The sequence below is a fragment of the Mixophyes fleayi genome, chromosome 10 (genome assembly GCF_038048845.1).
Source record: "Mixophyes fleayi isolate aMixFle1 chromosome 10, aMixFle1.hap1, whole genome shotgun sequence".
Taxonomy (NCBI): domain Eukaryota; kingdom Metazoa; phylum Chordata; class Amphibia; order Anura; family Limnodynastidae; genus Mixophyes; species Mixophyes fleayi.
Window position 1 is genome coordinate 18,940,772 of NC_134411.1, and position 23,288 is coordinate 18,964,059.

At 39.3% G+C, this 23,288-nt stretch overlaps 1 protein-coding gene across 1 annotated transcript in view; it reads left to right on the forward strand.

The window, feature by feature from the left end:
- ANO3 (anoctamin 3) overlaps positions 1-23,288 on the forward strand; it is a 235,083-nt gene that overhangs the window by 86,719 nt on the left and 125,076 nt on the right. Inside the window, exons 3-4 of the mRNA XM_075187478.1 lie at positions 11,490-11,614; positions 12,142-12,207. Coding sequence (XP_075043579.1) covers positions 11,490-11,614; positions 12,142-12,207 — 191 coding nt within the window. The remainder of the gene's footprint in view (positions 1-11,489; positions 11,615-12,141; positions 12,208-23,288) is intronic.

Consider the following 23,288-nt stretch of genomic DNA (forward strand, 5'->3'; position numbering starts at 1 on the left):
ACATGACATTTTAAATTAAAGGCACTCCAAACCTTCCATACATGCCATATCTCCACTGACATCATACCCACCATTTGACACTTGACCTTGACTCAAGTCATTGTATTGTAAGAAGATTTTCACTTATGAATACAATTGACAAGTGGGACAGAATTTACTAAAGTTTAAAAAATTTTTCATGCAATTTGATGTGTGGTTTATAAACGGTGCCGTTTGCTAATGCCAAAGTCGCACATCAAACTGCATGAAACAAAACAGTAAGGGGGTATTTTTACTAAACTGCGGGTTTGAAAAAGTGGAGATGTTGCCCATAACAACTAATCAGATTCTAGTTATCATTTATTTAGTACATTCCACAAAGTGACAGCTAGAATCTGATTGGTTGCTATAGGCAACATCCCCACTTTTTCAAACCCGCAGCTTAGTAAATCTAGCCCAAAGTCTCTAAACCTCAAACTGCATGGCAAACTGCAACTAGATAATTAAGAAAAAAAAACGTAGTTGTGACTAGTGAAATAGCACAAGTAGCATGTTTTTTTTAGCTATCTCAGCTCTCCGAAAGAGCTAAAATAAACTATTTTTAAAAATGTGCCTTCTCTTACAATAACTAAATAGCCATAGTGCAATGCAGTCTGTGAAAAGTACACCAAGCTACACAGGCTGGACTGTTTAAGCACGATTAACAACATGACAACAAACGCTGTCTAGTATTTGTAAGGAAGGGCACATTTTCTTATTCGTTTTAAAAAAAAGAAAAATTTGCCTGGCGCATAGGCAAACCTAGTACGTCTGGTAGATGCCATATCGCTAGGCACAGTTAAAATCATAATTACTAAGTATAAACGGATTTACCATGTGGTATGGCCTAAACCACATGCAGCTTAGGGGTTTGTACATGCCACAACTTAAATGCGGTTTGAGATTCCACCCTCCAAACTACAGTCTGACAAAATCATGTGGTTTGGATCTGACAACTCTTTCCAAGATGTGGCGGCTTGAAAACCGCAAACAAAACCAGCTCTTAGTAAATGCTGTCCCATGGCTTCTGGAGGTAATATGAGAATAGAGACAAATATAATTTTTCTCCAGAGAGTGGTTACTTTACAAGCTGATTTATTAACATCTTATGGAAGCCACATAACATTTTCCAAGTATATTATTACACATTTATATCTTATTATTTATATTAGAGAGATACAAAGGGGAATAGAACTAGTATGCTTTTCAACAATGGTTCTGTAATGCAGAGCATGAGACTGAAAGATAACACAATTTGTGTTTTGTTATAGAAAGGTTGATGGATGCATAGAACAGTCTCCAGGTAGATGTGAATGGGAAACTTGCCTTGAAAGCCATTGCTGTTATAAATTTCCTCTGCAAAGTCGCAAAATCTCTGCAACTTTCAGAATCCACTGCTTAATATAATACATTTACCCCTATGTGTCTTGGATAATGCAGTTCAGCAAAAAATACCTATTTTGCTGTCAGATTTTGTGTCTATTGAACTCATTTTCTTGTTCCAGGTCTGGGATGTGCACTGTCCGTCACTCCTGTTGTTTGTGAACTACATTCCCTATAATAATCAGCCATGCTTCATCATCATCTTTTTAATTATAATCTTTTATTTATAAAACACAAACAAGCACAATGCTAAACATTGGGGGCAAAGTGAGAGACATGATACATACAAATAACATACAATGACATGAAACATAATTGAAAGATGGAACTGCCCAAATGAGCATGCAATCTATTGGATGTGGGTTACACACTTGATACAACAGCTAGTGAAATAGTAGGCACTGTGCTAGTTCCTGGCTCTAGTCAGTTGGTGATTACAGGCACTGTGCTTGTTCCTGGCTCTAGCTAGTTGGTGATTACAGCCACTGTGCTCGTTCCTGGCTCTAGTCAGTTGGTTATTACAGGCACTGTGCTAGTTCCTAGCTCTGGGTAGTTGGTGATTACAGGTACTGTGCTAGTTCCTGGCTCTAGGTAGCTTGTGATTACAGGCACTGTGCTAGTTCCTGGTTCTAGCTAGTTTGTGATTACAGGCACTGTGCTAGTTCCTGGCTCTAGGTAGCTTGTGATTACAGGCACTGTGCTAGTTCCTGGTTCTAGCTAGTTGGTGATTACAGCCACTGTGCTCGTTCCTGGCTCTAGTCAGTTGGTTATTACAGGCACTGTGCTAGTTCCTAGCTCTGGGTAGTTGGTGATTACAGGTACTGTGCTAGTTCCTGGTTCTAGCTAGTTTGTGATTACAGGCACTGTGCTAGTTCCTGGTTCTAGGTAGCTTGTGATTACAGGCACTGTGCTAGTTCCTGGCTCTAGGTAGCTTGTGATTACAGGCACTGTGCTAGTTCCTGGCTTTAGCTAGTTTGTGATTACAGGCACTGTGCTAGTTCCTGGCTTTAGGTAGTTGGTGATTACAGGCACTGTGCTAGTTCCTAGCTCTAGGTAGTTTCTGATTACAGGCACTGTGCTAGTTCCTGGCTCTAGGTAGTTCGTGATTACAGGCACTATGCTAGTTCCTGGCTATGGGTAGTTGGTGGATTACAGGCACTGTGCTAGTTCCTGGTTCTAGGTAGTTTGTGATTACAGGCACTGTGCTAGTTCCTGGCTCTGGGTAGTTGGTGATTACAGGCACTGTGCTAGTTCCTGGTTCTAGGTAGTTTGTGATTACAGGCACTGTGCTAGTTCCTGGTTCTAGGTAGTTTGTGATTACAGGCACTGTGCTAGTTCCTGGCTCTGGGTAGTTGGTGATTACAGGCACTGTGCTAGTTCCTGGCTCCATTCAGACACTTCATGTCTGAGTAGTTGAACCCAATTTCCCCTAAATTATATTTATGCATTATGGTTCTAGCCTAGAAGAGTCATGTTGTTTTTTTTGTTTTATATTTTATTTTAAGCTTTTAAGATGTAATTATACAAACCTCTTCAGTGAAGTGTTAGCTTCAATTATTGCTGCAGTACAAAATACCACTATGTGACATCTCCCTTGGATCCTTTATTGAACTCTTTCTTGTGTTAATTCCATGTCAGTGAGATGACTTTGATTACAATGTTGTATACAGCTCCCTAATTATATTTGACTAACTGAACTTAACAGCAATTAGATGTAAATGCAAACAAAAGGGGAGAATTAATGCAATAAGCTATTTAATGGCTTTCTCATTGTGAAGGTCATAATGTAGTTCACGTTAATTTAAAATTGTAGTCTAGAGTGTTATCGCTTAACTTTGTTGACAGGATGCATTGTTTACATAAATTGAGGCAAAACATGAGTTAGCTTAACTATTTTTTTCCTTCTTCTGGATCAACAGAGCATGAATTCATAGCATGTGCACAGTAAAAATAGATGAACAGTGTATTTTTGTAGCCTAGCAATGTAACTATATAAGGTAGCAAAGTCTTGGTAATATTTCAGAACCCAGATCATATTACATTATTATATTACATTAAGTAAAACAAAGTCCATAAGACTCTGCTCAGACATACATGTTCTGTTTCTGTTACACCCTACTTTTTGACATCACATGGTACTACGTCCCTCTCCATGTTGTCTATGTCTTCTACCCACTTCGGAATCTTAGTAAACTTACTTAACCTAGGCTGGGTACACACTACAAAACATTTGTCCCCATGCAGCATCGTTAGCGATTTTACCAACGACTGAAAGTCCCGATCAGCATGCCGGTTGACGTGTACACACTATCCATGTTTTACAAGATTTTCCTTCAGATCTGTGTTCTTCACTTATTGAAAAGATTGTGACTCTGTCAACTCTATGGAGATCTGCCTACACTGCTGGTCGTGAGTGCATGCACACTGCAGAATTGGAGCGACATCTTTCCATTGTTTGGAACAATTATCGTTCATGGTTGGAGCGTACACACTAATGCGCTATTGGGCCGAATAGTCATTTATAGCGTGATTGGCCTGATAATTGGGTGAAAAACCTGTAGTGTGCACCCAGCCTTAGTCTTTGTTTCCTACTTGTCCATGCAGGACCTGGCTTTAATGATGCATAAGTCCATACAGATGCTATTTCCATCCATCATAAAATAAAATGGTACTAGAAATGGTTGTGCACTTTTGTCCATATGTACAAAATAACACAGACATACACTGAACAAATGATAAACAATAAGGTCTATGTCGATCAATAAATACATTAAAGTTTGATGCAATCCTGGGATTTTTATTCAGGGGTCCACTAAGTCCTGGGAAATGTCCCTGGCTTTTAACTTACTTATTATTTTTATATATTGATATTTTACTACACTCCCTCCTCCAACCCACTGTAATGATTTGTAGGAGGTAAAGTGGGAGAGAGAGCTGTGTGAGTGGTAGCATAGTTCCAGTACATGACGTTTGTGTCCAAACACTATGGTCACTTTACAAGTCCAAAATTGAAGCGAGGGCAAAGGAGTAGAACACAGAAACAAGAGAGTGAGTAGAGTTAATTTTGCTGAACAGTTATTAGAACTAGCTATTAATATTACTGAGTTTGACTGTAACTAGCGGCCATTCTTGTGGAAATTACTGCAACTAAGAGGAATCCTGGTGGACATTGCTTTATCATATGTGCAAATTGGTTGCCATTGCAGCAAGTAATGCTTGTCCACATAGGCCCCTCAGCAATGGGTCCTGTGTAGCTGCCACTTGTGCTGTTCCAGACCCTGATCCCTCTGTCATCTCCTCTTATGCATTGTCCATGGTTAGCATGGACCTTGTTGAGCTCCCTGCTCTGTGGCCAACAAGACTGCCAGACAGTCAAAGACCAAGAATGCCATGCACAAGCCACCATGCTCAGAGATTAAGGGAATTCTGAGCAAGAATTGCAGAGCGAAGTGAAGCAGCAGACAGCAAGAGGAAGCGGGTGGCCAGTCTGCGCAGTAAAGAAAGTAAGTTAAGAGAAGGGATTTATAGGGTATAGTGGATTGCTAGGGGCATGGTGATATGGGGGATTGCTGTGGGGAATGGTGATATGGTGGATTGCTGGATATCATGGTGATATAGGAGATTAATAAGGGGCATGACTGTATGGAGGATTGAGGTGAACATGATGATTTAGGGGATTGATCTAGGACATGATATATGGGGGATCGATGGAGGAAATGATGGTATCGGGGATTGAAGGGGGCACGATGATTATAGGGAATTGATGGTGTAATTAAGATATTAGGGGATTGATGGGGCATATGATGATATTGGGGGATTAATGGGGAGCAAGATGATAGATGTCTTTGATTGATAATGTCATATGGAGGGGATTGATAATGATACAGAGGGAATTGATGATAATGTGGATGCATTGATGACATGAAAATGATGATGGGGTACTAGACATACCTTCTCAAGGTGTTACCTTAGAAGCATCGAAAGCCCTTCAATATTTTGCTATGAGGTCCTGAGATTTCTAGTTACACCTCTGTGTGGAGTAGTTGAGAGGTACATATGTGTGATTTTACTAATTTGTGCAGCTGTCTGGTTGGACAAATGTGTTTTTGGGCTTTTTTGTTTTATAGGAATCTGTTCTATTCATGTGATGAGTTGTATAATCAATCAATGCATCCTATTTTGTATAGATGCTTTATTACAGTTTTTATGTTTCATAAAAGTGTCAAACTTTCCAACTGAGCTGAATGGGCAGTGAGGGGGTTTCCCCAAAGGCGGCAGCAGCAGCAGTTTCTTCATTGTCTTTGTTAGACAGTGGTTCACCTCTCCTGCAATGGAGGCTTTTTGAATGTAATATATTTAGCTCACTGCTAGCTTTGTCATATGACCTGCAGGTCACTTCATGTGATGTCAAAATACCATTGTCACAGAACCCTGCTAAGTGTAAACGCATCGGTGACAGCATTACCTGCTCAGTATGTGGGAAGCATTACGTGGATCAGCTTATTGGCCTAGAGATAGGGATGATCTGCAAGACAGTTAGAACAAATTAGGAAAACTACTAAAAATCTAAAGTATTAAAAAAAAATCTAATTGTTCAACCTGCTGAATCTCACACCTAATAGCTACAGTAGGGTAGCTTATCATACTCCCATCTATACTACACACTAGTGTATTCTCACAGCTTTCCCAATCTCTACTGGGAGCCACAATCGCTCGTGTTGTTTCAGCTGTGCTCTCTTCTAATTAGAATGTAAACTCTCTATGAACAGGACCCTCCTTACCCTTTGTTTTCATGTCTGCATTTATTTTGTCTACCTTGCATGTCCCTGTTTTATGTATATCCTGTTTTCCCCATCAACCGATGCTATGGAGCACTATGTCACCTTACAAATCAATGATAATAATTCTAATAACGAGAGCTGTCTGTGTTGTCTGTCATAGATGGAGTTTCTATTTGCACTGAGAATTAATGGGCTGGGGAGTTGTCTTCTAGAATAGAACTGTTTATAAATACATCCTTGTCCAATAAAAAATAATGTTGTCTGATTGTCAGCAACTAAACTTTTTCTAGCTTGGTAAATTGACTCCAGTTTACAATCCCCATAGAAAATTATGGGGATGGCAGTACAGGGCTTCGTTAAAGCAGGAGATACCTTCGATATATCCTGCTTTAGCCTATTGTTAAATTGACTCATTATTAGCATTTGCCTTTATCATGTGGAAACAGCCGTCAATAAAACAAAATATGAAAATTAAAAAGTTAAAAATCCTACTTTAATGAAATCTATACTTAGATAGGTTGCACTGTGAATCCAGTTTTAACATGTTAATTTCCATACTGCCCAGCTTGGGGGGAGCAGTATTAGTACTGTCTATTATTTTCATATCTCCAGCTTCTTTGCTGGTGTGACTAGTACATTGTTACAAGGTTATCAGACTGTTATTGAATTGATAAAAACATTAACATGTACAAATAAAGTAGGATTTGAAATTATATAGTTTCAGATCTTAGCAAGTTAAAAAGTAAACGATCACACTGTTTTCATGGGCACATAGTAAGGTCCTTTCTGGGTTTTGGGCCCAGGATGTCTGCTCTACTGTACAGTATCTGCTCCTTTACCTATAGACTATTGGAGCAGGAGCTGTGGTATATAACTCTCATGTTCTCTTCTTGTGTATTTGGTCTCTCCATTCTGTGTCTATCTTCACCTTATTAAGTCCAGCTGTAATGAGTTCCCAGCAATTTCTAGGTGTATATGTCTCTGTGTCCTGTCCTGTTTTGTATGCTTGGATCTGAACTTGTTTAGGTCCCTTCTGCCTTTATAGTTTGTGTCTTTGTATCTTTTTTCCCCTATTTCCTTTAGTCTGTGTGTAGCTTTTGCTGATTATGTCGCTACTTTCCCTCATTTCTCTGTTCTGTTCTGGTCTGTCCTTATATGACCCTTGGTTTTCTTTACTTACTGTACATCTGGGGGTAAATGTATGAATCTCTGGATTCTTCAACTCTGGCGAGATCGGCGTCTTCAACGCTTAAATTTAAAGCGGTGCTGCCTTGTAAAGGGAGACTTCCCTTTACAAGGCAGCGCCGCTTTAAATTTAAGCGCTGTAGACGCCGATCTCGCCGGAGTTGAAGAATCCGGTCATTGATACATTTACCCCCTGGTGTTCATTGTGCTGTTCCAAGTCCTGGGTGTATCCAAGTGCCTGGTGATAGTCCTGAGGGTATAAGTGACTGCTTTAGTGCCAAAATCGCACAAATACTGGAAATTTGAGTGGTTTGAGTAAAAAAAAAAAAACAATAGAGTTTTCAGTGAAAAATCCTGCTCCATTGTGTTGCTCCTGCTTCGGTATTGCCTGTGTCCTGTTTGTTTTCATTTGGCTCCTGGTATTGGCCCCAACCTGACTACCCATCTTGGACCATTCTCTGCTTGTGACTTCTTCCATTGGTGGCTATGCTAGTCTTTCCATGTCTATACGTCATAAGCCTTGTCTGCATTATCACCCAAACTACCGACCCTGTGTATTTATGTTAGTTTCTACCCGGGGTGCCTCTAAAGGTCTATGAAGACTCCCACGGCCACCAACTCTAAGCTCTTGCAAAAATCAAGTCTTTCTGCAGAGTGGAAATGGCCATACTCCCCCCTCCGCACAGCAAGGAACACCCCTCCATCTCATTTCAATAATATTGCCAAAGTAGAATTCCCTTTGCTAGGACTTTCTCTAGCGATCGCTTGCCAGTGTGGGGCGAGAATGCCTGATAACAGTACTTTATTTAAATTTTTATGTTTTACTTATACTGATATCAACAACCTACTCCATGTATGGATTCAAATATGGTGTTAATGGGTCTAATGGAATTAATTAGTAGGAGGTATATAGTATGCATTCAAGTTCTTTGTGCAATTTGGAGTACAGGGCTTACTAAACACTTATAGAAAATAAACCCTTTTTCTAAATAGTAACTACTCTTTATTAGTTCTATTTAAATAGTCATTATTTTAGCTTTCTTCACTGACTGAAAACAGAAATAGGCTTTCCAGGAGCATGTCTGTGTCCATAGCAGTAAAGGTGTTAATGAGCAGTGCCATGCTTGATTGCACTCTAGGGACTTGAAGATATAGGAGGTATGTTTCCAGATACATTCTCTGGTGGCCAGTCAGGATTCCCTGGATGAGAACGTAGAGGCTGTGGTTTGCCACAATATCTGTCATAAGGTAAGGATAATAATGGAATATCATCCCTTAGGTAAATAAGTACCTATAGCTGCATTGTTCATTACAAAGGGGAGTTGTATGAATATCAAACAAAACACAGGTAAAGATCAAAGCAAATAGTCATTTAGCTAATCCGCTTTGTTATTTATCATTTCTCATTATTGAAAATTGCATGCATGAGGACAAACAATTTGATCAAGACTAGTAAGAGAAAATGATACAGTTAATATATGAATGGCTTGATTGTGGTTCAAATACAGTTGCAGAACTGAAATGTCATAGTTGCCAACATTTACAAAAACATTTTCCGGACACACTTAGCCGGTGAGCAGGTGCATGTTAACACATCGTGCTCGGTGAACCTTGGTACATTACAACCCCTATAATGACATTTTGCTGCTTGATGAGAATGTGTCCTTGTGTTGGTTTTTTGATCTTTAAACACTCCTCCTTAATAAATACTAACTTGTAAACCCTGGAGAATGGAATAAGTGAGAATTTCATCCAATATACACAGTAAGAGGATCAATGCTGTGCATTTGATCAATATTATTATGTATACAGTGTAATCAGCAAATGTTTATTCACTTATATCAGCCCTGATCTAATTTCCCTACCAAGCACACAATACACACAAGGGCCAAGTTAGTTAGAAACAAACAGATCTACTTCCCTATCACAGGCATGTAAATTTGAGATTGTCCTTGGAAATGAGGGCAACGGGAGACCATTAAGCTCTGTGGGGTATATTTACTAAGCGGCAGTTCCCATTGGACTTTGCCTTTAAAAAAAATTGCTGTTTAAAAAAAAATTAGGGCATTATACACCCTTGGACTGTACGTTGGGCCCATCATCATCATCATCATCATCATTTATTTATATAGCGCCACTAATTCCGCAGCGCTGTACAGAGAACTCATTCACATCAGTGCCCATGTAATATTTTAATGTGGGGCCCACAAATATTTAGTACATACCTGCCCCAAGGGGGCAACATTGTTTTGCTAAAGATATAGATCCCTGCAGAACATGTGTTATTTAAAAAAAATAAATTAAATATTATTAAGATAAAAAGCAAAATTATTGTGGATGAAATGAGTCTAAAACAGTGAGAGCCAGTGGCTTGGTGAGTATGGGTTGTCCCACCATTTTCATTTTTTTTGTCCCCACTGGTACTACTACAGTCACAGAGCAAGAGGCATGATGTCACACAATGGACCTGCGGCCCAGGACCGGCGCCCTTATATGCCCCCCCGCTGTGGTCCCTTTTCGGCACTGAGCACCGCAATATCCTGTTACCGGCCACCATGTGCAGACCCAATTTATCAACGCCTCCTCCCATTCTTTGGCCTGTTAATCAACTCCAACAGGATATTTAAAGCACCTGCAGCTGCATAATAGAGCCTTTTCTTTGTGTCAGCTTCCCAGCTAGTGCTTAGACATGGCTCCCAGTGTTCTGATATCTTTGTTGCAGCATTCATTACTTTTCTACTGCTTCATTGTAACCAGCTTGCTGTTCCAGTGGTATCTCTCGCTTGCAGACTATGACTACCTAGTAACCAGCTTGCTGTAACCCCAAGTCTGCAGACTATCACTCCCTAGTGTCCATATCGCTGTTCCAGTAGTATCCTCAAGTTCGCAGACTATCACTCCCTTGTGTCCAGCTTGCTGTTCCAGTAGTATCCTCAAGTTTGCAGACTATTCCTCCTTAGTGTCCAGCTTGCTGTTTCAGTGCTATCTTCAGTCTACAGACTATCACTACCTTGTGTTCAGCCCGCTGTTTCAGTGGTATCTTCAAGACCGCAAACTATCTTCTCACCATGTCCTTGTGCTAGCAATTCCTTCCTTTGCAGAATATCATTCCAGGTATCCAATCCTTTTCTCCCAGCATGTTTTTCCAGGGCCAAAGTCTCCCAACTTTCCTCTCATCACGGTTTTTGTAACGGGTCTCGTCTAGCACTCTCCCAGAGGGCTGTGACCTACGGGGCAGAGTCTGCAAAGTCCATACCTCCTTGCAGGGGTCCCTGGCAAAGACCACCTGCCTCATTAGACTCTGCACGTTTTGGTAGAGTAAAACTAGACAAACCCCAGGGTCCAAAAACTCCGATCTCGTGAGACATGATTTTGACTTGTTAGAGGTGACTATGCAGTCAGGGACTAATCATATCCTTATAAATGAAATTCTTGATTCTGTTGACTTCATTAGCTGCATCTCTCTGGTCTTCCTAGTTAGACTTGCTGACATAGATACCACAAGTCCTGGTGCCTGGTGCTACCCATTCCCCAGTCAGCCAGCAACATCTACAAACCTCCATTTGTTAGTCTGAGCAACGTGCACAACAGTCGTGCTCTCAGTCACAGATAGCAAAAGCAAGAGACAGGTATTATTTCATGAGAATTGTTGAGGTGGGCAGTTCTCAGGGCCTGATTATCCAATACGGTGCAGCCTAGGGCACAGGGTTTTTGGGGGCTCATGATGTTTGGGGGTGCAAAATTGGCGCCCCAAAAATACTCCTGCTCAGGTGTTTTAAAAGAAAACGGAAAAGAAAACAATGATTCAGATTTTTCCTGATAATTCCAGCACTAGGTAGCACTAGGTTCCTTAAGTGTCTATGGATGCCCCATTTCTTAAGTCAAGAGAGCAATTAGTATTTATACTCCTGTTAGTCATATCAATTAATTAAATTATGCAAATGAATAACATTTTCTAAACAGCATAGATTGTGAATGAAGAAAATTAATTGCTAAATAAAGAAAAATTACAACTGCACATAGGATAAATTCTTCATTTAAATATATAACTATTTTTTCAGGCATTGATTCCAGCAAAACAGTGCTGCAATAATTTCTTGTAACAAACTTGTTCCCATTTAGATTCTACAAAAGATACTTACACAGATGAGTCGGAACATGGAACCTATGACTGCCGCACTGATCAATCTCTGCTCATTCAGCACAAACTTGACAGACAAAAACAAGGCTCTCGGAAATCTCAAAAGGTAATCCAGAATCCCCATCCCCAATCGATATTTCTGTGAAAGTATTACATTCTGTACACACGTTCTGTACAGACAACAATCAATTACCTTACACTGTATTTCAAGAGTCGGATAAGCCCTGGGCAGCTCATTCAATAGGCATAACTTTATTTAAACGCAGCGGGGCTTTCCAGACATATCACCTTAAGTTATTCTGAAATTGCACTGTTAATAGATTCTTATATCTTTCCTGAAGGCCCTAAGACTGGTTATGTATACCTAACTTAAGAACTTAAGAGCCCTCATGTTTCTTTGCGAATGTTCTGGCTGTTTTGAAAGTCACACAATGGTTCTCTTGTGAGGGATTTAAATACTCTTGCTGTAGACAGTATATATATATATATATATATATATATATATATATATATATATATATATATATATATGTATGTATATATATATATATATATATATATATATATATATGTATATATATCTGCAGTGTGAAGCATTTTAGCTGTACTAATCACATGCATAATCTCTTCTAGTGTAAAGAAGATTCACTGACTAGAGAAAAACACATCTTTGAAAGATTCCCAGCACCCAGAGATTCAGTATGGATACTTTTCTTATACTATTTCATACTATATAATTAACTGTCTGTTGGTTCTATGGGCAATGTCTGCACTGTTTTACAGAAGGGTGGACTCAATGTTTGTAATCGCAGACACATAATCTTTCATTTGTATGTACAGTAAATACAATATACTGTGTTAACAGTAAATAGAATGTGTCAACTTTGATCAGTTCACGGAATGTTTTCTTAGTCTCATTGAGTAGTTTCTCCTGAGAAATTATTTTCATCCATTAGCCCTTAAGAGCACATTTTTTCGAAAGACTTTTGTGTAATGGAAATGTCCATTCCTGTGTCAAAAGCACAACTGACTTTGACCTCATTACACTTTAAATACATTTGCTTGCCAACTGTTAGTAAGAGCTGAGCTGGCAATGATGCTGTGTATACCATTGGAAATACTTAACCGGTGGAAGTGATGTGAGTTTAAAGACTAAGGGCCTGAGTCATTAAGAAGAGCAAAGCATAAAAAAGGAGTATAATTTGCACCTGGGCAAAACCATGTTGCATTGGAGGGGGAGGTAAATTTAAAATGTGGGGACAGATTTATTGTTGGGGTAGGGCATGTCCTATATCAACATTCAATTTCAGTATAATAATAAAGTTATTAAGTATTTGTGTATTAGATGAAAAAACAACCAGTATTTAACTTATGTCCAAAATAATAAACTAATTTGCACCCCATGCATTGTAGCATGGTTTGTCCCAGAGAACATTTACTCCTTTTTTGCCTTAATGACTTAGGCCCTAATTCTGCAAGCTGACTCAGTACATGTGACCAAGATGACTGAGCCACCAATTTAGTTATGTCAGAATATTTTTGTCTACTGGTTTGTCCACTATTTGTGGATAGAGGAGGTTCATTGTAATCTATCACAGATAGCAGACCTGGGGGTAAATGTATCATGCTGAGAGTTTTCCGGCAGATTTGAAAAACCAATCAGATTAATTTCTTTAATACTTTCTACAAAATGCTAACTAGAATCTGATTGGTTGCTATAGGCAGCATCTCCACTTTTTAAACCCGCCGGAAAACTCTCAGCTTAATGCATTTACCCCTTGGTGACATTGCGATTTAATGTGCAACAAGTGGGTTGGAAGTAGAGATGGTCACTGACCCCCGTGTTTTGGTTTTGGATTCGGTTTTGGATCTGGATTACCGTTGTGTTTTGGTTTTGGTTTTGGTTTTGCAAAACTGCCATTGCGTGTTTTGGTTTTGGTTTTGGTTTTGTTTGGTTTTGTTTTGCTATTTTTTTGGAAAATCCATGTTTTTGGGCCTAAATTAACCCAATTTAGTGCTCCAACTGTTTTAGAGACAAGTAATCTAATTGTTGAGGTAATAAATCATCCAAAAAAACAGTTTAATTCTTCGTTGGTAGGCCTATTCTACACACAAAACAGATTGTCTTCCTCTCCATCTATGCATATTGGCAATGCAGCCATCGTCTTTGAATGTATATTACACCCTACACTTATAGTTAAATATGTAAAGAAATGGAAAAAGCCAGTTTGGTTTCTGTCTCTCAAGGCCCCCCTCCACTTGTATAAAATACCAAAAAATTCAGCCATTATAGACTGTACAATATTAATTGACATGGAGAAAGCCAGTTTGGTTTCTGTCTCTCTAGGCCCCCCTCCACTTGTATAAAATACTAAAAAATTCAGCCATTATAGACTGTACAATATTAATTGACATGGAGAAAGACAGTTTGGTTTCTGTCTCTCTAGGCCCCCCTCCACTTGTATAAAATACAAAAAAATCCAGCCGTTATAGACTGTACAATATTAATTGACATGGAGAAAGCCAGTTTGGTTTCTGTCTCTCTAGGCCCCCCTCCACTTGTATAAAATACTAATAAATTCAGCCGTTATATACTGTACAATATAAATTGAAATGGACAAAGGCAGTTTGGTATCTGTCTGCATCAGATCCTCTCTCCACTAGGAGTAAAATAGAAAACTATTCAGCCGTTATATAATCTAGAATATAAATAGAAATTGAGAAAGGCAATTTGGTATCTGTCTGCATCATAATCATCAACATCATCATTAGCGCCCTCGTCGCCTACACAAATCTCCCCCTCATCCTCTTCTAATTCCAAAGTGGCATCCTCAATTTGGGTATCACCGGCTACACTCGGGCTATTAAGGCACACATCAGCAGAATGCTCACGATTAGACATCCCACTGTTGGATGGACTCTCCACAGGGATTGTTGTCATTTGTGAATCAGAGCAAATATTCTCCTGTAATGCCTCACTGTTATCTTGCAGCTCGGCTTTGACGCGTAACAGTAGTTGTGCACCAATTGTAGGCTGGGTAACTTTTTGGGATCTGCCACTAATAGCCAAAGGTGAAGGCCTCATTCTCTCTTTGCCACTGCGTGTGTAGAATGGCATGCTTGCAATTTTTTTTTTATCGTCACTTAACTTTTGCTCAGTTACACTTCTTTTTCGCTTCAATACAGTAAATTTTTTTTTGGTTTTTGTTTTTTGCACTAATTTGAAAACACTCTGTTGTTTGACATCGCCTTGGCCAGATGACGTACTGGGAACACTAACATCAGGACTGGTGACAGAACCTGGTTGCTCATTTAGATCATATGTGGACTGCTTTGAATCCATTGCGTAGATACTGCTGACAGATATGACTTTTGACAGCCAGAAATATTAATGCACAATTAGAGAGGACACCCCAAAAACACTGAGGAGTGCTAACATTTATTGAGTAGATACTGCTGACAGATATGACTTTTGACAGCCAGAAATATTAATGCACAATTAGAGAGGACACCCCAAAAACACTGAGGAGTGCTTAAATTTATTGAGTAGATACTGCTGACAGATATGACTTTTGACAGCCAGAAATATTAATGCACAATTAGAGAGGACACCCCAAAAACACTGAGGAGTGCTAACATTTATTGAGTAGATACTGCTGACAGATATGACTTTTGACAGCCAGAAATATTAATGCACAATTAGAGAGGACACCCCAAAAACACTGAGGAGTGCTTAAAATTATTGAGTAGATACTGCTGACAGATATGACTTTTGACAGCCAGAAATATTAATGCACAATTAGGGAGGACACCCCAAAAACACAGAGGAGTGCTAAAATTTATTGAGTAGATACTGCTGACAGATATGACTTTTGACAGCCAGAAATATTAATGCACAATTAGAGAGGACACCCCAAAAACACTGAGGAGTGCTTAAAATTATTGAGTAGATACTGCTGACAGATATGACTTTTGACAGCCAGAAATATTAATGCACAATTAGAGAGGACACCCCAAAAACACTGAGGAGTGCTTAAAATTATTGAGTAGATACTGCTGACAGATATGACTTTTGACAGCCAGAAATATTAATGCACAATTAGAGAGGACACCCCAAAAACACTGAGGAGTGCTAACATTTATTGAGTAGATACTGCTGACAGATATGACTTTTGACAGCCAGAAATATTAATGCACAATTATGGGGGACAACCCAAAAGCGCTGGGGAGTGCCAAATATGAAGAAAAAATAATAAACCTCTATCCTCCTCTCTGCACTAGCGATTTTGGTTAGAGCAATTGCAAGAACAATATTGTATTCTTTCTCTGTCCCTGCTCTAATTAGCCTATGACTACACCCTGCTCTCTCCCTCTGTCAAATGGCGATGGATTGCTGTGGAGGCGTGTATTTATAAAGTTGAAGTATCGCGAGAACCGAGTCCCGAGATCCGACGACGTCACAATGACGTTCGGCCTCGATTTGGATTCGGAATTGGCGGGAGAGTACCGAGCTGCTCAGCTCGGTACTCGGATACCCAAAGTTCGGGTGGGTTCGGTTCTCGGAGAACCGGACCCGCCCATCTCTAGTTGGAAGCCCCAGCTTGTAGGAACAAGCAACAGATTTTATACCTAAGCTCATAATAGAAATATTTGGGCACTATATCAGCTCTGACCGTTAAGGTGGTATCACATAAACACAACAGAAGTAATTTACAAAGTGCAAAAGGCTGTTCAGCAGCACAAAGGTAGCTCAGGAGCTCCGCATGCCTTTTTTTGGAACTGTGCCTAGATTTCCAATAGAGCAAGATGGTGGTAGAAGGGAGGGGTAAGGAAGAGTGAAGGCGTTCATACTGTAGTGCATAGTAGGTGTATGGGTGTGGCTTGTTTTGTGGGGCAAAGCTGAACGGAGGTTTCATTTTATGAGGAGCCATTTACTGAATTGAGACAAAGGGGTTCAGAGTATGGTTTCAGGGGTGTTTCTTGCTGTTGACAGCCATTCTCACTCCCATTACAAATATGTGATTAGACCAAATTTCCACCATCTCTGAGCTGGTGCCAAATTCAAGTCCTTCACAAAAGGATTTGAATTTGGCACCAGCTCAGAGATGGCAGAAATCTGGTCTCATCACATATTTCCAAGGGGGATAAAAAGAGGAGAGAAGTGTAAATTGGGGAACTCCGGGATAATCATTTTATTTGGGTTTAGAACATCATATTTTATTGCATATGCATTAAAACAACAAGGGATAGTCCCGTACTAAGAAAGTGACGAAATATAGGTTAAAAACAAGGAAGTAACCCTGTGAATTATTTGTGCAAAAAGTGAATTAAAATTGCAGAAATTTCTGCATTCTCTTTAATGTCTCTATATTGATCAGTTATACACACTTTAATGTGTGTATCATTTCTCCGCTAATTCATTCTAGTAAATGTGTGGTAATCAGGGGCGCAAGATTTTTAGGGGAGTTTTCCCCCCCACCCAAAAAAAACCCCAAAAAAAACGCGAGAGCGGCACTGTACTATACAGCAGCCGCTGCGCTGTCAAAGAAGCATCCGCGGCGGTGCTGCATACAATACAGCACCGCCGCGGACGCTTCTTTGACAGCGCTGCAGCTGCTATATAGTACAGTGCCGCTATGTGGGGCACTTCGTTAGCGGAGGGGAGGGGTTTCTGGAGACACAGAAACCCCCCCTGCGTGCGCCCTTGGTAATGATAAAGCGACTAATGTCTGAACCTGACAGACAGTCTACACTGAATAATATATTATTTTTAGGGAACTGGTTATTTATAAACCAAAATTAGTTCCCTCACAACAAATATATGATATCTAGTATAGGTATCATAAGAAGTTCTAAGCATTAATATTAGATATCTAGTATAGATTTCATGAACAGTCCTAAGCAGATAATATAGTGATGTTGTTCATTTAATGATCACGGCTCTATCCTCCTGACCGAGGCTATATGTGAAATGTCCCTGCCTATAGTGTATCTGGGGGCGGTCAGAGGATAAGCCCATGGAGCAGATTGAGTGGAGACAGTAATGCGAAAATGCCAACACGGTGGGTGCTTAATGGAATGAGTTTCCATGGCCGAGCAGCTGCATGCAAGCGTCACATCCTATGCCAAGCGTAGGATGGAGTGGTGTAAAGCGCACCGACACTGGACTGTGGAACAGTGGAAGCATGTTCTGTGGAGTGACAAATCACACTTCTTGTTTGGCAGTCAAATGGGTGGGTCTGGGTTTGGTGGATGCCGGGAGAATGTTACCTGCCTGACTGCATTATGCCGACTGTGAAGTTTGGTGGAGGAGGGATAATGGTTAGGCCCCTTATCTCCATTGAAGGGCAATTTTAATGCTTTAGCATACCAAGTCATTTTGGACAATGCTATGCTTCCAACTTTGTGGCAACAGTTTGGGGAAGGCCCTTTTCTATTCCAACATGACTGTGCCCCAGTACACAAAGCAAGGACTACAAAGACATGGTTTGATGAGCTTGGTGTGGAAGAACTTGACTGGCCCGCACAGAGCCCTGACCTCAACCCCAGCGAACACCTTTGGGTTGTACTGTAACGGATATTGTGAGCCAGGCCTTCTCGTCCAACATCAGTGCCTGACCTCATAAATGCTCCACAGAATGAATGGACATAAATTCCCACAAAAACACTCCAACATCTTGTGGGAAGCCTTCCAAGAAGAGTGGAAGCTGTTATCACTGCAAAAGGGGGACCAACTCCATATTAAAGTGTAGGCATTGGAATACAATATCATTACAGTCCCAGTTGGTGTAATGGTCAAATGTCCGAATACGTTTGTCCATATAGTGTATGTATACAAAACAAAAAATACAGTTGTTGTTAGCTAAAATCAGATGCACTCACTTCCCAGGTTTAGGGGTTTACATCTAGCAAAGGCTTGCTTGTGCTCAGGACCTAATGTTTCATTGACTAGACCAATTCATCACTGGAATTCAGAGCCCCCAGGGGCAATCTAAGTTCTGGTTATACATACTTGAGCCCAGGTGAATATCTGCTAACATGATACATAGATGTATGTATTGTTTTATTATTAGGTTTACTCTTTAGTATATTTTAAGATCATTCATTTATTAAATCTCTCCTTTAACTAAAATGGCAACTACTATATGTAACACTTACAACATATAAATAATGGCACTACCTGTAAAATAATACACATTATAATACATTCTGTATTTTTTTTCTTCATTTTACAGACATAACACTTAGAAACTTATCAGGCATAAAACTTGTATCATGTAAGATAGTACTTGCCTACCAGAATGTCCAGTAGATTCCTGGGGAGATCTCAGATCCCGCTTCTCCTCTAGTAAAGAGGATTTTGATGACACAATTTGTGTTGTCACAGCTGAGTTCCAATAAAGGAGGTCCATAAAGTATGTGTAAGATATAGATAGAAAAAGTAGATCACATGATCTTGTCACATGGCATTTTTCTTGTAACTTTCTTACTGTTCCCTTTTCATGAATCCCTAATTCTCTTTATTCAACGTCTGAATACAATCTTGGGAGCTGAATTATTGAGATGTCACAGAAACTGCACTGATCCCAGGCAACAAACTGCTTAGTCTTTTCATGTGTAAAGTCCTAGGGGGACATAACAAGCCTGATAGTTTTTAACCACTTAATTTCAAAATAACGTCATGCACAAATGCATTAAAACACATTCTAAAAAAAGAGCTCCAGTATAAGAAATGATATATTAATGTTTAGTACGGTAATAATGTATTCATAATATGGCAGAGAAGGTTGAGCGCCCAGTCTTCCATAGTTACATAGTATGCAGTAGTAATAGCAGATAGTTTAAGCATCCATTAGAAAGGTATGCTGGAGAAATAGATGCATCTCTAGGGATTGAGAGAAACTCTCTCCGAATCCCTTTGCAGTCAATTGTCCAAACCTAACATCAGGTTAATGGTGCAGCATCCTCGTGGCCGTGGAGAAAACAGCGATGTTTCTTTAGTTAGTCTGAAGGTGATTAACCTGCTTGGAACGTTTACAAATATCCCAGCTTTTCCGCACAGGAACATGGAGTCGTTGGATATGAATGACCTGGTAGGACAGCATTTAATACATGTTTTTGTTATTTATAGGGATATTGACTGTGATACCCAACTCTGTCCCAGAATATTACTATGATACCGATTACTTGTAAAATAAACTACTGAAGTTTAAATTACAATAAAAGTAACTTTATATATTGCTAGTATAAAAGGGAAACATACAACCATATATTTTGAAGAAGCAAATGTTTACATTTTTATAAGCAAAACTGATTTTGAAAAACACATCCTAAATTATTGTGAGTAGCAGACATTATTATTTTCAAATCCAGTAAAGTAAAAAAAAAAAGTGTGTGGATGAATAAAAATACATTTGTTAGCAGTTCCACTTAATATATTAAACTATAAGTAGTAACATGTATTTTCAAACAAAATAGGGCAATCTAGTATACCGATAAATGATTAAAAAGGAAGCCTGCTGCTGTAAACAGTCACTCAGTATGCTGCCTTTATGATAACAATGTATATTTGCATTTGAAAGAATTGTTTTATATAAGCTATTTGAAGTGCGTGGAATTGTCTATACGACAATGTACGGATGATATATGATGCCTCTGCACTCTACGTGATATTTTTTCTGCTTTAATTCTGCTGATAGAACTTATTCTGATCATAGTTGTTGTGCTTTGTCTGCAATGTTTTTTAAAGGTTTTAAAAAGGTAGAATATGGGATTTTTTTGAGGCAGTGTTGGTTATATAAATGTTTTGTTACAGTTTATGAGCTTAGGCTCGGTTCCCTGAGAACCGAACACACCCAAACTTAGCAGATCCGAGCCGGCTCGGTACTTGCGTGCACCCTCAGAATTGAAAATGAGGCAAAGCATCATCGTTACTTCATCGGATCTCGCAAGCTTTGGATTCTACAAGTACCGCCCTCCACGGCGATCCAGCGCCATTTCACAGAGGGACACAGAAGGGGTAGTAACACAGTAGAGGGTAGCAGAGTTCTTGGCAGTCTCTAGTGCAGTTGGGCAGCATAGAAAAGAAAGAGGGGTAGCAGTGTTCTTCCAGTGACATTAAGAAGAGCTCCATTGCTCCATTGCTAATTAATTTGTCATTGCTGAAATAGAAATAATAGCTCTGGCAGGCTTGGTCTCATAAATCTGCAGTCACATTGTACTGTGTAATATAGGTACAAAGAGGAGAGCTCCATTGCTCCATTGCTAATTGTCATTGCTGAAATACAAATAATAGGTCTGGCAGGCTTGGTTTTCTAAATCTGCAGTCTTTGTTTGAAAGTGTATGAAAATAATATTGTGACCTGTGAGGTGGTCAAAATTGATTGCAAATGACTTGATATTCGTGTTTTTTGAGGCTAATAATAATGTAAGGGGGGGGGCAAAAATATGTGCTTTTAGCAAAAAAATGTACTTTTCATGCTTTCATCACAACTGCAGTTGACTGTATTAAATGGAATTCTGTACAAAGTAAGCAAAAAGACATCCCCATGTGCAGTGCAAAAGTAGGGACACTTGCACATGATGGACTTGATTATGACAGGCGCTGAGAATGCAATTACAATTGCCTAAATCTTGAAAGAGTCCTGGCAAATTTTTGAAAAGCTCAACAATAACACAATCACTCTGTGCTGCAGCCACAGTTGCACTCTTCTCCCCATTAGCACACTACCATATACCTCCCAGTTATGAAGACAGACGAGAGGAGCATACACATGTGTGTATAATGCCTCTATTGATATGTATAACAAAATGAATCAGTATAAGATGTTTTCTGATTGGATGAAATGAGCATGGGCAGAGGTGTGTATTTAAAGTGTAGCCATCACCTACACAGTATTAGTAGTCATTTTGCAAACTGAGCAAGTATTCATGAGAGTACAGTATACAAACTGGTGACATCAGTGAGGCATAAGGCACTTTGTACCTCATGTCCCAGTGATCGCTAGCGTTCCTAGTGAATTCATAGACGTGAGTATTGGAACAGCCCACATGCAAAAATTGTTAGTAACTAGTATTATAATACAACAGAATCTATCTTACATGTGAAAGAAGGTGGTGAGGAGAGGCAGAAATGAAAGGTCTTGGAGTGCAGGGAAACAATAGGGAATGGAGGTTGGGCTGAAAGTCGTCAGAGTACAATTACTGCTAATTTCTAGAGACATGGGGATATTATTATATATTTTGGAACATACATATATATACATACATACATACATACATACATACATACATACATACATACATACATACATAAATACATACATACAAGACCTATAGCAAGTAGAGGGACATATTAATCTAGAAAAATAGACATTTGAAAGCACGCCCAGGATTTGGGTTGTGTATACTATGATGCATGCATTATACTTTATAATACACTACTGTTTAGCACGTTTAGCCACATCAAGTTTTACATTCATGCTAATACATTCTATTAGTGAAGGTGAAATAGTATGTGAATTAATATATTAAGTTTTACTTTAGTATGTGAATTTTAGTAGATCATCAACTTTCTGTATGCAAGAAGTTCTTAATGGTGAGCTTCATGTTTTCTAATTTTATATAATGTTATAGCATACATGCAATCATCGTCCATAAAATAATAAGTGAATAAGTTGTCTTAAGCGAATATGTTGCCAGCCCTGTGTGCGTGGGAACCAAACTGTCCTTAAAAAAAGAAGAGGTGTGATCTGGTGGGGTGTGTTCTACTTGGGACAATATTTGTATTGAAGTTTAGACTTCTGCTAGAACAAGAATCCAGTTATCACTGTTGGAAATCACTGAAATCCTATGAGTCCTGTTACTCGGTGAACCTACTGGAGCAGGGGGACTTTGTGCTTGACAAGTGGCCAGGTCCAAGGAACAAGAGAACTAAGGTGATTTTAGTCTGTGGGTTTGTGGGGTAAAGGACAGTGAGTGTGGTAAAGCTGCCTGTCATTTATTAAATACTGTTTTGGCACAATAAAATGAGATACTTGGAACCCCTCAGAGGGGGTTAGGGGAAATATTTCCCCGGGCCTTCTAATGGCAGGGGGCCTCAAAATTTTCTGACTTATTGTTTTTGTGTTTTATATTTATCCATTTGCTAATTTGGCAATTTCCAAGTAATAAAAGTTCCAACCTAGCTCCTAAATATGGTGGTGCATGTTCTTCTTCCTCTCTCTGTGCATGATCCACATAGACACATGAGAATGTCACATGTTCTTGAGATTTGCCGGGATAAGTGATTTGCAACTTTGCAAGTGAATAGGTTGTTTATAATTAGGAAACTGGACTAGGGACTCATATTGTATTTTCTTCAGCTGTGGAAACCACACACTAAACCTTGTGGGTGTTGACTGCACTGAATTCTGTAAGGAGGCAATTACTTACTTTGGAACTGTGCAACAAATATACAATATCTTCAGTTCCTCTTCACAAAGGTGGTAAATTCTGAAAGAGCATCTCCCTGATTCACTTCATAATATATCCACAACTAGATTCAGTTAAACCATTTGCATATCATTTGCATACTATGGGAACAGCTTTATCAAATATTGAAATTCAGTCCATTAAGAATTACTTGTCGAAATTTGAATTTGTTCTATTCTCATCTTTGTGGATAATGCTACTTACAATAATCAACCAAACTACTCTCCTTATTGCATTACGCAATGCTACATTGAACATTGGGTTGGACAATATCAAATGTCTTATCAAAGACATTGAACAGATGTGCG